We start from the raw sequence: 17134 nt of genomic DNA, 5'->3' as shown, positions 1-17134 counted from the left end.
ATATCACCGTGTATTAATGACTGTATAGTGTGCTTCATATGAGCATGAAAGCCTGGACAGTATATCACCGTGTATTAATGACTGTATAGTTTTCTTCATATGACTATGAAAGCCTGAACAGTATATCACCGTGTATTAATGGATGTATAGTGCGCTTCATATGAGCATGAAAGCCTGGACAGTATATCACCGTGTATTAATGACTGTATAGTGCGCTTCATATGAGCATGAAAGCCTGGACAGTATATCACCGTGTATTAATGACTGTATAGTGCGCTTCATATGAGCATGAAAGCCTGGACAGTATATCACCGTGTATTAATGAATGTATAGTGTGCTTCATATGAGCATGAAAGCCTGGACAGTATATCACCGTGTATTAATGAATGTATAGTGAGCTTCATATGAGCATGAAAGCCTGGACAGTATATCACCGTGTATTAATGACTGTATAGTGTGCTTCATATGAGCATGAAAGCCTGGACAGTATATCACCGTGTATTAATGACTGTATAGTGTGCTTCATATGAGCATGAAAGCCTGGACAGTATATCACCGTGTATTAATGAATGTATAGTGCGCTTCATATGAGCATGAAAGCCTGGACAGTATATCACCGTGTATTAATGACTGTATAGTGTGCTTCATATGAGCATGAAAGCCTGGACAGTATATCACCGTGTATTAATGACTGTATAGTGCGCTTCATATGAGCATGAAAGCCTGGACAGTATATCACCGTGTATTAATGACTGTATAGTGCGCTTCATATGAGCATGAAAGCCTGGACAGTATATCACCGTGTATTAATGACTGTATAGTGCGCTTCATATGAGCATGAAAGCCTGGACAGTATATCACCGTGTATTAATGAATGTATAGTGTGCTTCATATGACTATGAAAGCCTGAACAGTATATCACCGTGTATTAATGGATGTATAGTGCGCTTCATATGAGCATGAAAGCCTAGACAGTATATCACCGTGTATTAATGACTGTATAGTGCGCTTCATATGAGCATGAAAGCCTGGACAGTATATCACCGTGTATTAATGACTGTATAGTGCGCTTCATATGAGCATGAAAGCCTGGACAGTATATCACCGTGTATTAATGACTGTATAGTGTGCTTCATATGACTATGAAAGCCTGAACAGTATATCACCGTGTATTAATGGATGTATAGTGTGCTTCATATGAGCATGAAAGCCTGGACAGTATATCACCGTGTATTAATGACTGTATAGTGTGCTTCATATGAGCATGAAAGCCTGGACAGTATATCACCGTGTATTAATGACTGTATAGTGCGCTTCATATGAGCATGAAAGCCTGGACAGTATATCACCGTGTATTAATGAATGTATAGTGTGCTTCATATGACTATGAAAGCCTGGACAGTATATCACCGTGTATTAATGACTGTATAGTGAGCTTCATATGAGCATGAAAGCCTGGACAGTATATCACCGTGTATTAATGACTGTATAGTGTGCTTCATATGAGCATGAAAGCCTGGACAGTATATCACCGTGTATTAATGAATGTATAGTGTGCTTCATATGAGCATGAAAGCCTGGACAGTATATCACCGTGTATTAATGACTGTATAGTGCGCTTCATAGGAGCATGAAAGCCTGGACAGTATATCACCGTGTATTAATGAATGTATAGTGCGCTTCATAGGAGCATGAAAGCCTGGACAGTATATCACCGTGTATTAATGACTGTATAGTGCGCTTCATATGAGCATGAAAGCCTGGACAGTATATCACCGTGTATTAATGACTGTATAGTGTGCTTCATATGAGCATGAAAGCCTGGACAGTATATCACCGTGTATTAATGACTGTATAGTGTGCTTCATAGGAGCATGAACGCCTGGACAGTATATCACCGTGTATTAATGAATGTATAGTGCGCTTCATATGAGCATGAAAGCCTGGACAGTATATCACCGTGTATTAATGAATGTAGTGTGCAGCTGTGATGACCCCAGCATTCAGCAGTGCTTATGGGAACGCTAATAACCCTCCACCTCGCTTTATTAGATCTCCTGAGGCCATGCTACTGTCCCTATAAATTTCACGCTTGCATTTGAGAAAAGATTGCTTTCCACAATGCTATGCCGCTCACCTACTTTACCAAAGTAGTTATGCCAAATTTTTTTTCATGCGCTGTTTTAATTCTGAAAAGCAAATTTAAATGTGTAAAGTAGTAATTTTTTAATTTGGTGTATTAGACTTTGTTTTTTGCTTCATTATCCATTTCATTATTGTTTGGTTCTGAAAAGTAAACTTAGAGAAGCCGTCTGCAGGAGACAAGTAGCCAATTTATGTTCTTATTCCCACTGCTCCCCGGGGTATCGCATTGCTTTTTTTCTCTTTTTAAACCTGGCATACTGTTTCAGAGCTTGAACCTTTTTATTTAATGCACCCACCTTGTTAATTGAGGTCTTTACCAAGAGAGGGGGGCTTACAGGGTTCTCTGAGAGCGCGTCTTGTCTTTAGGCTGCTCTGCCTTATTGCCCTGTGAGCAAGGCACACACCCCACCCCCATCCCGATTTTATCATATCGGGCACATCGAATGAAAAGGAACTCTGGAACTGTACAGCAGATTTAAAAGAAAAAAATCATACTCTGGAGCTGCGGGAATGGAAAAAAAAAAGCATTTACTGGCCACTTTAAATGAGTTATGCTTTTAAAGCATTTTTTCTAATGTTCCTCCTGTTGTAAATTCTGTAGGAAATTGTTAAACTTGTGCACTGGTTTAACCTGAGGGGGATTTAATAAGACCTTCATAATTTAAAGGTTATTGGTCACATGATTTCTGCTGCCTAACCCACAGGCAGCATGAATGAGTCTGACTGCACGATGCCAGCCAGATATATTTTTATCTAAGTGTTCCTTCGTTTCAGAGAAAATATGCTTTAAAGAGAATCTGTCATCAGGTTTTTGTAATCTGACAGCATGATGTAGAGACAGATACCCTGATTCCAGTGATGTCACTTAGTTTACTTGGTGCAGCAGTTGTGATTGAATCAGTTTTTTTCTGTTGCAGATCTAGCAGAGCTCTGACTGCTGAGTCCTGTGTAACACTGCCCACACCACTGACTGACAGTTTACAGTGAACACTGTATATTGATAAAAAGCTACTAATCCGTGCTGGGGGTATGGTTGGACTAGGAGGCACACGGCTCCTTGTCCTCTAGTGGTGATCTCCTGCTGATTAAACACAGCCTTGTGACTTCCCTGGAGTCAGGCACTCTGCCCCTACATCAATCTGCTCTCAGATTACAAAAAAACTGTTGACAGATTGCCTTTAATCTCTTCTCTGCCTATAGATGCCAGCCGGATCTTTAATCTGGCTCTGCCTCCGGCTGACTTCTTTCAGGTCTGACTTATCACCTAGAGCAGTGGCGGAGCTGGACTAGTCTAGTCTCTGGCTATGGTTCCCTGCAGGTACTTTTAAAGTTGATTTTTCTTGTACCTGGCTGACATTGTGCAGCCAGCTATGGGTTCATGCTGCCTGTGGTTCGGCCAGAATGAATGAAGTGACAGGATCCCTTTATCACATGCCTCTTAAGTTAATCATCTTCTGTGCTGTGAGTAGATTAGCACTAGTGGACTAATGATCTGGAAAGACAATTAGCGCAATAGGGTCTTCCCTGGATAAAAGTAGGGAAATGTGGGCAAATGTGAAAAACAACCGCTTAAGGAGCTGCTGGAGAAGAATGGGTTAAATCTGTGCTGCCGACGGGTCAGTGATGAGCAGGAAACAGATATCCAACAACGCGCGTTTCGAAGTATCACACTAATTCATCAGGACAAACCACAATGCTCATTGCTGACAAATAAACCGCGTTCCTGGATATCTGTTTCCTGCTCATCACTGACTCGTCGGCAGCGCAGATTTAACCCATTCTTCTCCAGTCCTAGATAGATTTGAACTATACACTACTTTCTGGTGTAAATTGTAGTACGTTTGTCGTCTGCACATGGCCGCAGTCGCTCCAATAAGCACAGTCCACTTTTTATTAAAAAACCCCAAAGTTACAAATTATGGCATAAATATGGTGGGCGACATAACGTGCAACAGCTTTTATGCTGGGAAAACTGGAGTAGCAGTAATAACAAGCCTGGCCCGACTGTTGTAACAAGCCTGGCCCGACTGTTGTAACAAGCCTGGCCCGACTGTTGTAACAAGCCTGGCCCGACTGTTGTAACAAGCCTGGCCCGACTGTTGTAACAAGCCTGGCCCGACTGTTGTAACAAGCCTGGCCCGACTGTTGTAACAAGCCTGGCCCGACTGTTGCAACAAGCCTGGCCCGACTGTTGCAACAAGCCTGGCCCGACTGTTGCAACAAGCCTGGCCCGACTGTTGCAACAAGCCTGGCCCGACTGTTGCAACAAGCCTGGCCCGACTGTTGCAGCAAGCCTGGCCCGACTGTTGCAGCAAGCCTGGCCCGACTGTTGCAGCAAGCCTGGCCCGACTGTTGCAGCAAGCCTGGCCCGACTGTTGCAGCAAGCCTGGCCCGACTGTTGCAGCAAGCCTGGCCCGACTGTTGCAGCAAGCCTGGCCCGACTGTTGCCGCAAGCCTGGCCCGACTGTTGCCGCAAGCCTGGCCCGACTGTTGCCGCAAGCCTGGCCCGACTGTTGCCGCAAGCCTGGCCCGACTGTTGCCGCAAGCCTGGCCCGACTGTTGCCGCAAGCCTGGCCCGACTGTTGCCGCAAGCCTGGCCCGACTGTTGCCGCAAGCCTGGCCCGACTGTTGCCGCAAGCCTGGCCCGACTGTTGCCGCAAGCCTGGCCCGACTGTTGCCGCAAGCCTGGCCCGACTGTTGCCGCAAGCCTGGCCCGACTGTTGCCGCAAGCCTGGCCCGACTGTTGCCGCAAGCCTGGCCCGACTGTTGCCGCAAGCCTGGCCCGACTGTTGCCGCAAGCCTGGCCCGACTGTTGCCGCAAGCCTGGCCCGACTGTTGCCGCAAGCCTGGCCCGACTGTTGCCGCAAGCCTGGCCCGACTGTTGCCGCAAGCCTGGCCCGACTGTTGCCGCAAGCCTGGCCCGACTGTTGCCGCAAGCCTGGCCCGACTGTTGCCGCAAGCCTGGCCCGACTGTTGCCGCAAGCCTGGCCCGACTGTTGCCGCAAGCCTGGCCCGACTGTTGCCTGCACATGTGGTGGGGAAGATACTGAAAGTGCCAGACATACGGACCGGGGCTCACAATCTAATCTGTAGCGGAGCATATAGGAACAGTATGTGGAGCGCTAGAGTGTATGATGGTGCTATAGAAGTAATACAGTGACAACACTAAACTGTTCACGTTAATGTAGAAGGCTAAGTTTCCAAAATGAGTTTTTGGCATGTTTTTCATGCACCAATTAGCTAATTAAGGTGTTGTGTTTTTTTTTTTTTTTTTTTTTTATTGAATTGCGGTTTTATCAAAGCTAAGTGACCGGAAAAGTCCTGTTTGGATTCCATGTATTTTATTTTTTTATTTTTTACTGCATTTATCTACGGATTTTCAATGTCTCCAAGTCTGTGGGGAAAATCTGGAAATAAATAGAATATTTATGAGAAATTGACATGTTGCAGATTTAAAAATTGTACTTCAGGTCATTTTCTGCAGCATAAAGAAGCACAGTGGGCATGAGATCTTTATAAATCACATACACTTTGCTAGACCATAATAAATGTACCAAATAGTCATTGTGGGGACTTGGCCTAACTTGTCATTAGCTTTTTCTAACCATGCTTGTATTTTACTTACAACTTTTGCTAGGTCGTGCATTGCAACCATCAGCTGGTATGTCTCCATACTTTTCCTCATTATTGTATGGCGTATGAACGTCATTCTTAATCCCTCAGCAAAACCTTAACCACATGCCGTCACAGTGCTGCCTTACACTGCCGGAGGACATGATGCCTTCTCCATTGCGATCACTGGACTCCAGATGACTAACATCAGTACAGACATAGCAGTGGGGATTAAGCGCTGCTGTCGTCTGCAGCGGTGCTATTAACTCCTTATATGCCACAGTGAATAGTGACCACTGTATGTAAATAATTTGACGGAGGTTGATCGCTCCCTCTCACTCCATCAGCTCCCTGCAGTGTGATATCAGGGAGCCAGTGGTTGCTATGGCAACCCCAGGCCTAACAATGATTGGTCTGCCATAGATCACAGCCAAATAGCCTAAAATCATTTTTTTTTCTGAATAAAAGTTGGAAGGGGTGCTGCAACAATCAAAAAGTTGTATGTACCCCCAAATGTTGCAAATAAAAAACAGAAAATGAACCCTCTTAGAGCCCTACTCCGAAAAATGAAAGTTACAGATCTAGGCATGAATTTAAAAAACAAAAAAAACAATGGGTACCGCTGTAATCACATCAACTCTTATTAGTGAACTTTATTTTTATTTATCCCGCACCATGTACGCACCAAAAAGTTTTTCTTCATCCCTCCTGCCAAAAGTGAAAATAAAAAGTGATCAAAAATTTGTCTACCCAAAAATGGGACCAATGATAGCTACAGCTTGTCCTGCAACTAAATAAGCACCTCGTATAGGTCAGAAAAGAAAAATGTTTAACATATGGTGATCCAAAGCAAGTTATTTTTTTTTTTTTAACTATTTATTGTACAGTAGTAATAAAACTACATTAATTTGGTATTGCCATAATTGTGCTGACTCACAGAATAAAGGTAAGACTTTATTGGTGCAGCACTTGAGGAGTGTAACCTTTTACACAGCAGAATTATCACTTCCCATAAAAACACCCTAAAATGGTGCCACTGACAAATGCGTCTCCTCCCGTAAAAATCAAGCCCTCATACAGTTACATTGACGAAATATGAAGTAAAAAATGTCTTCTGGAATACGACAATGAAAAACCTAAAAAGATGTGCAGAAATTAAGACCAAAGTAGACCGTTAGGATTTCATTATCAGAATCCCTTTCCTTGCTAATATCCCTGCCCTACCAGGCTACCACTACCCTGCAAGCTCCAGATATGTCTGTGTTTTTGTATGGGATATTGTTGAATTATTTCTTGCGTGCACCAACAATTAACATTGGACCATATGACGTCCTCTGTGCACTTACTGGTGATTTTTATGGCATCACTGAATTAGGGTCTTGCTGAGAACACAATTCCTCAATGCTGTATACTGCTTCAGAGTTAGAGGCGCTTTCTGATCAATTTCTACCTATGAAAAATTTTTAGAGACTAAAATGTCACAAAATACTAAAATTGTATTAAATAAGCTTTTGCTAACAGTCGCTGTGGTCTTGCTTAGTGCATGTGTTTCCGCTCCTCTCCTATCATATGATGCATGCGTCTTTACAATCTGAGCCAAGACCTGTGGAACGAGTGTGTACTGAGCCTACATTAACTGCCTTCATTTATCTTATTTCAGGTGGAGAAGAACCGGGGCAAGAAGGTAATGCCTATTTTGGAAGTTTAGTAATTGTGTGTAAATTACATTGGAAACATTGGCTTCCCTTCCAACTCCTGTAGGGGCTATGTGACTTGGTCAGCACCTGATCATGTGTGGATTTACTCTGGGTGACATTATACAGCAGTATTGAGCTGTGTGGCTGCGAGTTCAGCACTGAAGGAAAACCTGCAGGAAGCTGCTGCAGGATATGCCTGTCTGTGCCTGGTCTCTGTTCTAAGCACTACTCCCTTCAATCCCCCATCCCATTTCCGAAGCGTTTAATGGGAACTATAATTGGATATGTAAATATATAGCGAGTCTGTTTTGCTTTGACCAAAATGGATTTAAAAGGAACCTGACGGCTGATGCATTCTGCCTGATCCACGGGCAGCATGTATCAGATGCTTTTTGCCTGATTTTAGTTATATATGTTTAATACATAATTTAAAAACTGCTAGGGACTGAGCTGCACAGGAGACTAGTTGGACGGAAGGATTTTTCTGATTTATTAGAAAGTTTATATTCACTTGTACTATTGATTTAAGCATAGTTTAAATCGGGGGTCCTCAAACTTTTTAAACAGGGTGGCCCATTGGAGGGCCGGAATATAGTTTTAAAAAAAAAAACCTATGAACAAATTACTATGCACACTGCACATATCTTATTTTGTAGTAAAAAAAAAACAATACAGGAACAAATACAATATTTAAAATGAAGAACAAGTAAAGTTAAATCAACCGGTATTTCAATAGGTAGATAACTGTACCCAATAGGCAGCATAGGTCCTCAATAGGCAGGTAAAGGTCCCCAATAGGCAACATAGGTCCCCAATAGGCAGCATAGGTCCTCAATAGGCAGGTAAATGTCCCCAATAGGCAACATAGGTCCCCAATAGGCAGGTAAATGTCCCCAATAGGCAACATAGGTCCCCAATAGGCAACATAGGTCCCCAATAGGCAGGTAAATGTCCCCAATAGGCAGCATAGGTCCTCAATGGGCAGGTAAATGTTCCCAATAGGCAGGCTGTTTCCCCCTTATAATGCCACATGCAGCAGGTCACCCCCCCATATAATGCCACATGCAGCAGGTCACCCCCCCATATAATGCCACATGCAGCAGGTCACCCCCCCATATAATGCCACATGCAGCAGGTCACCCCCCCATATAATGCCACATGCAGCAGGTCACCCCCCCATATAATGCCACATGCAGCAGGTCACCCCCCCATATAATGCCACATGCAGCAGGTCACCCCCCCCATATAATGCCACATGCAGCAGGTCACCCCCCCATATAATGGCACATGCAGCAGGTCACCCCCCCATATAATGGCACATGCAGCAGGTCACCCCCCCATATAATGGCACATGCAGCAGGTCACCCCCCCCCCCCCATTTAATGCCACATGCAGCATGTCACCCCCCCCCCATATAATGCCACATGCAGCATGTCACCCCCCCACCATATAGTGCCACATGCAGCATGTCACCCCCCCCCCCATATAATGACCTATGCCTCCATACATTAAAAAAAAAAAAAATCCAATACTCACCTCACTCCTCCTCACCTGCTGCCGCTGCTCTACTCTGGTCTGGACTACAGCGTCGCGGCGGCGTTGTCCTGCTCTGCGCTGCCTGTGACGGCACTCGGGAGGGCTCGGTGTAAAGACGTCACCGCACCCTCTGACCTGAGACGTCACAGGAAGCGCAGAGTAGGAAGACAGCGGATCTGCAGAGGCACGGGGAGAGGTAAGTATCCGCCTGCCGGGGCCCTGAGCAAGCGGGGGAGAAGGGCGGGCGCTGAAACCGCTCCCCTCTCCTCCGCCCATAGCCCGGCGGGCCGGATAAAAGTCCTCCGCGGGCTGCATGTGGCCCGCGGGCCTTAGTTTGAGGACCCCTGGTTTAAATGATATTGACTCTACACTAACATTCCCAAAATGCTGTGTATGTTGCAGGCAACCAGAGTATGTTGGCCGGTATCGTCAGTACGGTGGCTGTGGCAGCAGTCGGGGCAGTATCAAGTTTCATAGCGTATCAGAAGAAAAAGCTGTGCTTCAAAGGAGCTGCTGCAGGTAAACTAGTGCTGATCTGCAGGTGTGTGTGGCCTCTGGACAGTTGGATTGTCCAATCTTGTAGTTTCCACCAGAGATAAGTCACTGTCCTCTCCCACTGATGTAGACACACACAGAGTGGAATCATATGTGGCACTATGGCTTTTAGCTCTGTCTTTTATGGTACATGAGACCTTTTCATAAACTTTAAGTATATCGGAGACCAAGGTACCTGAAAGAGTGAAATAATCTGTGTCAAAATGGCATCCGGTCTTCTGTATTTAAAATATATTGAGGATTTTGCTTTTTTTATCAAATGGATTCCAATCTCAGAATTAATCCTCAAGCACAGTCAGTAATGTACGGCTTCCAGTGATAATCAAGGTGAGGTTGTGGATTATAATGCAATCCCATTCAGTAACCTTATGTTGCAGTGGCGCGTCGCCACTAAAATCTCCACGTAGCCCCAATTTTAGTGACACAAGCTGGTTGGTGCATCAGGACTTGCATGATCCTCACTTTAGGACCGCTCTGTGCCCTTGTAGTTACAGAGACTGCATCTGCCTGCATCCCTGTTTCATTAGTTTGGCATCTTAAATGGTGTAAAGAAGCAGGGAAGAATGTTAAATGACTGACTGTTCCCCACAAATATGTATTGTCTGTGTTCTCATTTCAGATGATCCAGAAAACGTGAACATGGATAGTCACAAAGGAGACCAGTCAGAACCTCAAGGTAGAGATGGCGGTTACTGTGTGCTTATTGCGCATCTAGTCGCATCATATAATTAATTTTACACGCACGCACACCGAAATCAACCCCTTCCCACCTAGTAGGTTATTAAAGGGAACCTGACTGTAGATACATTCGGTCCGGTCACAGGCAACATATGTATCACACTGGCTACATGATTTTTCATGTGTGTAAAAATCTGAAACGTTGCGGCATTACAAACAAAAACCTAGTTTAATAGCCTCACAGGGGGCTAGTCGGATAGGTGGATCCCCCTGCAGCTTCTCCTTGCCCGCTGACCAATTTTTAAACTGTTTTCTTCTCTGAAACATATCAACGTTTTCAGAGTTAAACACATATGTAAGAAATCATACAGCCAGCGTCTGATACATGCTGCCCGATCCACATGCAGCATGTATCAGCTGTCAGATTGCCATGATCCGCTAGACATGTACGGCGCTTGCTTGGAGCTGTCTCGAGCTGAGTGTGCCATTGGCTGCGGTGTCTGTTGTAATATGGCTCAAATCCTGAATGTTTAACCTATTATGTGCTGCAGTCAATAGCTTTCATATCATCCAAACATTGGCAACTTGTGATAGTAGTAGCCATGTAGCAGGGGACCTAACAGAGGCTGACACGCTTGCCGTGGGTGTGGATCACCTGATGATGCAATGCTGCCAGCCAGTCACAATAATGCCTGTAGCCAACATTTCTACTAGCCTTACCATGTATGGCGGCCAATCCCCGCATGTTTATTGGCGGTCTAACAGCATGGTGATTGAGTAACAAGCGTACCAGAGCACCCTGCTCACTCATCACTATTCTTTATCTGATCATGTAAGTTTATTTTTTTTAAATAAACTGAAATAGCAATGTTCATAATTTGGAGCTTCATATAACTAAAAGCTTCCGAGTGGGGCAACCCTTTTAAGATTACCATTTATCTCATCTTGTTAAATGGGCAAAATTTCGAAGGGCTTGTAAAAACGTGCAACTTTGCAATTTACCTCTTTAAAAAAATCATCTCTGTTCTCAAAAATGGAGGGACTTTTAATTCCTATAGTTTACTACTCGTTGCCTAGGTTACCGACCACATTGCTGCCTATCAGAAGTAGCCAGTTTCCTAGGCAAGGAGTTACTTTAGAGCTTGAAAGAGCGCCTCTTAAACCAGCATTAGTGCCCATATGGTCCTTTGACATTGCAGAGTCAAAGCAGCATGACAGTGGCCAAAAATGTCAGTCATCAGGTGCTCACCACCCTCCTGCAAGCAGGAAGACAGGAGACCAAGGAGCGGTGCGCTCTTAAAGGTGTTAACATATCTAGAGTTTACAGCTTTGTTTTTCCTATTGTAGACCTACCAGAATCTTATAATCCCCAGGTCACCACTAGAGGGCGTTTATTGCATACTATTGTGAACTGAATGATTACTACGTGCCTGCTTGGCTCCTTCCAGGCATTGGGATTGTTATAATGCAATGTATTTTTTTTTCTTCTCCTGCAGTTCAAAGTACTTTGCTTGCGAAATAGATGCTGCAATTAGAATACAGACTTTCTCAAAGCTGCCCACCAAAATGAAGTTCCCGAAGAGGACTTGTGCAGAGTTTTTCAGAATTCTCTAAAAATTCAGCCAGCTTGTGTGGACAGTTGTAAGCAGCACCGCCATATTTTATGGACATTATGAATTCACGTGGTCAAATTTCGCCTGTTACTTTTTTTTTTTTTCTTTTTAATTTTAGGATTTCCCTGTTATTTTCAAGATTGTGTTTTTTTAATTTAGATTTGTTTATTGAAGCACTCCCCTAAAAACAACTTTTTAATTCATTATGCAACTGGTCACCATGTATAATTTTATTATATAATTGCACTTGTATTTCATTGTTCATGTATTCATTTTTATCCGAAAACTCATGGATTCCGTTTATCAAGTCGGATTTTGTGACCTCCTGGCCACTCTTGCCTTTCTGTTCTCCCAAGGAGGTCACTATCTCAGGCATCGGAGCTTCCTGTATGATGAAAGTGCATGGACTGTACCACAGAGGCTCTCCGCATGGGAATGAGGGCGTGTAGGAAGAGAAAAAAGGGGGGCCTCTAAAATTCAAGGTGCTGTGTCATAAGAAGGGGGCTAAATTGCAGGGTAGAGTAATAGACAATCAGGAGGTGGGGGATGGGTGAAGTTAGGAAAAACTTAGATTTACTAGTGTTTTAAATTAACATGTTTTCCAAAACTAGATTAGTACTTCGATGTTGCCCTTTTATTTTATAAACCATTTTTTTGGGTGGGGTTTTGAACGCAGACTAATGTATGGATAAAAAGTTTAGCAAAATCTAAAATTTGGATTTCTTTCTAATCAAAGACAGGAGGCCAAACTGCAGGGATGTTTGATAAATAATCAGGTGGGGGGGAGGGAGGTCGGGAAAGCTGGATTTCTACTTTCCGTAAGTGCTTTTTTCATATACATGCTTTTGGTTCATACTTCTCTACTGTGTCTTTGTGTTGTGCTTTCTTTTTTTTTTTTTTTTTAGTAGCTTTTGCCTTATTTTTGTTTGTTAATCTTCTAAAAGAAGCTGTGTGTTTTTAAGATGAAAACATATTGAAACAAATGTAGCCAACTTTTAATGTTCTCACTGTCAAAGGAAAATGTAAAATTGGCAAAGTATAATTGTGGTGATCCCGGCAGTGCAGATCGTTTACCGCTCCCATTGTGAGTGGCAGGCAATGAAGATGTTAAGCTCACATCCTCGCTATTATGCAGTGTGCGCTCACATGTATCAGTGTAGGGAGGACTCACTTGGTAAATGTCCAGCCAATGTTTTTAATTCTGACACAGAACAGCAGTTTTTGGGCTTCTCATTTCTGGGGTTTTTTGGTCAGATAGCCGCAGACTGAATTTTTTATCTTTTTTTAAGGCCTGTAGAAAATAAACACTTGACATTTTAAAAAAAAAAGCCAATGCATGCAATATGTAGGTCAGAATTACAGTATGTGATTTTTAATACATTGTCATAGGTACACTTTTTAGGACTGCTACTAGTGGAAAAATGTCCAGGAGGACTATAGAAACAAAAAGGTCATGAATTAAAAAGTGGTGTTTTTTTTTTCCATTGTGTTGGCGGTGCAGCATTGTGTGCCACGGCTTAGGCAGACATGGTTTCTTTTCTAGAGTACATTGTAACATTATCTTCTATTTGCCTGCTTTCATGTCTTCCAACTGTTTTAATGTGTTGGGACCATAAAGGTCTGTGACTTTATTAAAGGGAATGAATCACCTTATTGTTTTTTTGTTTTTAACTAAATGAAAAGATATTTTGTGGAGCAAAACTCCAATCACTTGGGGGGAAAAAATATATATATTTCGGTATGACTGTTCAAGCAAAGGTGCACCCTTGGCATAAGCGAACAGTTCAGTACTCCTTTATACCTATTTGCTTTCCATCAATCTCTGAACTTCCTCTGGCTCTTGTAAAGCCAGAGCTGTCAATCAAGGAAGAGGGGCAGAAATAGATGCAAAATAAGTTGGTAGGAAGATTCGCTGAACTGTATGTTTGAGTCCCGGGGAGACTCACAAAAAAGAGAAAATGACTTGAACAGGGGGTTGGACACTATGACCCTGGAGGTCCCTTCCAACTCTAACATTCTATGATTCTAAAACCGAGCAGAGGATCTCGGTGCAGCCTTGGGATGGGCAGTCATTTTGTGCTGTCAGACTTCCTTCTTAAGTAATTTGTGGAGATGTATTCATCTTCATTACAATAAACCACACCCAATGTGATGTCACTGATCACTTCCCCCCACCATGATTTTTGCACAGATCAGAGCATACCCGCAAACTAGAGATGATTGAATCTTTTTAAAATCTAAATTTGCCAGGTTCGACACATTTTTCCCAAAAACTTGAGTCACAGCTATTTAGATCTCTATGTATCGCAATTCTGCAAAATCCTCCAATTGCTCTAAAGGCATGTAACACTTTGAGGTCACCTATGATTGTACCCAAACCCAGCCCTAGTAAGGTCAGTGACCTCACCACAGAAATGGAGGGTAATCCGGTAGTAATCAACTAGGTAGGTACATGATAAAAAGCCAGCACCGTCTCTGTATTGGTTTGGCTTGTATGGATGTAAACTTTGTGGTCATAGATAAATGTATGTATTTAATTTTAATGCCTTTATTATAAAAAAAAAAAATTCTCCCTTTTACTAAAAGGATTGCACAAGAAATGAAAAACTCAGATTGTGTGCTCGCTAGTCACAAGCTGCTGTACTGACACTGATTTCACATTTTTTTTCCACGTGTCTTGCTGCTGCTTGCTAGTGCATTAAGAATGAAGAAAAAGGTGTAAGGCTAAGTGCCCACGATGCAGAAATGCTGCAGATTTTTTCTGCATCTCCCTGGCAGGAAAAACGCATGTGGATTTTAGATGCGTTTTTCCTGCCAGGTAGAAGCGTTTGTCAACCCGCATGCAGAAATGCATGCAAAAACGCTTATCAAGCGCTTTTCCAAGCGATTTTAGCATCACTTGGAAAAGTGCTTGACAACTTGGTCACACTATATAAATCCACGCAACCGGCATGGATTTATATAGTGTGACCAAGTAGTAGTTAAAAAAAAAAAAAAAAAAAAAGAATAAAAATGATAAATAAAAAAATATTCTGCTCACCTTCTGATGGCCTGCAGTCTGCTCTCTGGTGCGTCCGATCTCTTGTACGGCTTGTGGTGGTGTAAAAGGACCTTCTATGACGTCATTTATTCATGTGACAGGTCACACAGCGGTCGCTTGACCTGTCACATGACTAAATGACGTCATGGAAGGTCCTTTTACACCACCGCGAGCTATCGGGGAGCCAGGACACACCATTGAGGAGACCGAGGGACATCGGAATTTGAGTATAATTTTTATTTTTTATTTTAAATTCTTTTTTTTAACAGGTTCTATGGTACCCGGGTCTGGAGGAGAGTCTCCTCTTCCCCAGACCCGGGTACCATCCGCACATTGAATCATTTAATATCCTCATGGGCACATGTGTTCATACGGATATTATGCGGTTCAATGCAAGTCAATGGCGGCAATTATGCTGCTTGTCCGCAAAATTAATGGACATGCTGCGGATTTTTCCTCAATGATAATCCGCAGCGGAAATTTCCACAGCATGTGAACAGCACATGCGGATTATCATTGGGGACCATGGGGCACATATTACCAAGCGTTTTTTAAGCGTTTTCTCTGTGGAAATTCCGTGGCAAAAACGCTTGAAAAACGCATAGTGGGCACGCAACCAAATTGTAATTTAAGTGCAGAAAAACATATTCCAGCATTTTGTCACTGCTTATTCTGCGGGCACTTTTTTTTTTTTATTTTTTTTTATTTCTCTCTCCCACCATCCATCAAATCCCTGTATTAGTCAAAGACCACTACACTCATCTTCACTGCTGCAGTATTTGTCCTATAGTTTAAGGCTTAATTAGCTGCTGCCTCTACGTATACAGTCTATGGTCGTTTCTCCTGATTGACTGCGTAGTTGCACCTGAAATCCTGTAAACCATATATTGCTGATGTAGTCATTTTGTATTTCTTTGGATCAAATTGCAAATTATTCAAATTCAGTGGGACCTGTGAATTACGTAAACTTTATTCTGTGTGCATCAAATGGATTCGATCATCTCTACTACAGGCCTTTCCCATAGAAGTCAATAAACACCTCAAAATAGTGGAGAAAAAAAACAGAAAAAATATATACAATCAGAAAATGTATTCATATCTAATAAAAACAAATATAGGTGATATATTTCCTTTAAGCTGGTCATGGGCATTTGATAAAATGTTGACCCAACCTGACAAACCAATGCATTCAACAATCCGAAGTGTCCTTCAACATCTGCTGATTGGAATTTATAGTGGTAGAATGTTGTTTTTGTTTTTTTTTTCAGAATGAAGGATTAGGTTGAAAGGGGGGCATACAAGTTTAAAGGGGTTGTCAACTGAAAACAAGTTATAACTTGCAGATTGGATATCAGATCGCTGGAACCTGCACCGATTGGCAGATCGTGGAATTTTTATCCTCATTACGAAACTGCTTAGCAGGTCAGACGCCCTACTACCTCTCCATTCACTCTCTGTGGGACTGTCGGACAAAGCCGAGCGCAGTGTTTGGTCCACCATAGGCAATGAATGGAGCTGTGATCAAGCGTGTGCACTGTCGCTTCATTCTAATGGGGATATACATTTCCCATTTCAGCAGTCGGATCCCCAACTATCAAATGGTTATCACCTATCCATTGGATAAGGGAGAACCTGTTTTTCACTGTAGAGCCTCTTTAAGTACCTGGATTCACAATTTTAGTGTCAATTGCTATCGGTATAAAAATGGTAGCCCTTTAGGCTAATTGTTACAGACTGGATAAGGTTTTAGAGCTGTTTATATAGTAGAAGACAAAAGTGTAATAAAAATACATATCCCATTTTTGTCAGGCCTTTATTCGTGTTACTTTTAAGCTTGCCATTTTCCTGTTATGTACTCTAAATAAATGTTGTTTTTTTAATTCTTTGTGCAGTGTTTTGTCTACCATGCATATGATCATGCACATTAATTTCACTACCCCCAGGGCCTTGTTCTTCCTTGTATTGAAATATACAAGCACATTCAACTGACCCAAGTGTGTGGAAGTCTGAAGAGATTCATGCTGTGACAATGACCCAACAGCCATCTTATCTTGGCTGTATTCAAAATCTTAACATGGTTTGTTTAGAATGGTAGACCCAGAAATGTTTTGTAATTATCACACAACAGTGTGGTTTATGGCATTGCAAGCAGAGACCATTTCCATCAAAACTCAACCGTATTTGCTGTAGGAGGCACTGCCTGTCCTAAAAACACAGCATTGGTCTTGTGTAGGCACTTAAAGGGAATCTGTCACCCC

At 42.7% G+C, this 17134-nt stretch overlaps 1 protein-coding gene across 1 annotated transcript in view; it reads left to right on the top strand.

Annotated features, from left to right (window-relative positions):
* The window catches only part of LOC141247795 (CD99 antigen-like), a 62359-nt gene extending 45603 nt beyond the window's left edge, over positions 1-16756 (top strand). The window contains exons 10-14 of the mRNA XM_073669270.1: positions 5783-5806; positions 7418-7441; positions 9393-9509; positions 10165-10221; positions 11720-16756. Of these exons, the coding sequence (XP_073525371.1) occupies positions 5783-5806; positions 7418-7441; positions 9393-9509; positions 10165-10221; positions 11720-11745 (248 nt within the window). The 3' untranslated portion in view covers positions 11746-16756. The remainder of the gene's footprint in view (positions 1-5782; positions 5807-7417; positions 7442-9392; positions 9510-10164; positions 10222-11719) is intronic.
* The last annotated feature ends 378 nt before the right edge of the window (positions 16757-17134 follow it).

Source organism: Phyllobates terribilis, unplaced genomic scaffold, assembly GCF_046119375.1.
Source record: "Phyllobates terribilis strain yellow unplaced genomic scaffold, ASM4611937v1 Scaffold_2__4_contigs__length_985480577, whole genome shotgun sequence".
Taxonomy (NCBI): domain Eukaryota; kingdom Metazoa; phylum Chordata; class Amphibia; order Anura; family Dendrobatidae; genus Phyllobates; species Phyllobates terribilis.
This window is presented reverse-complemented; position numbering and strand designations above follow the sequence as displayed.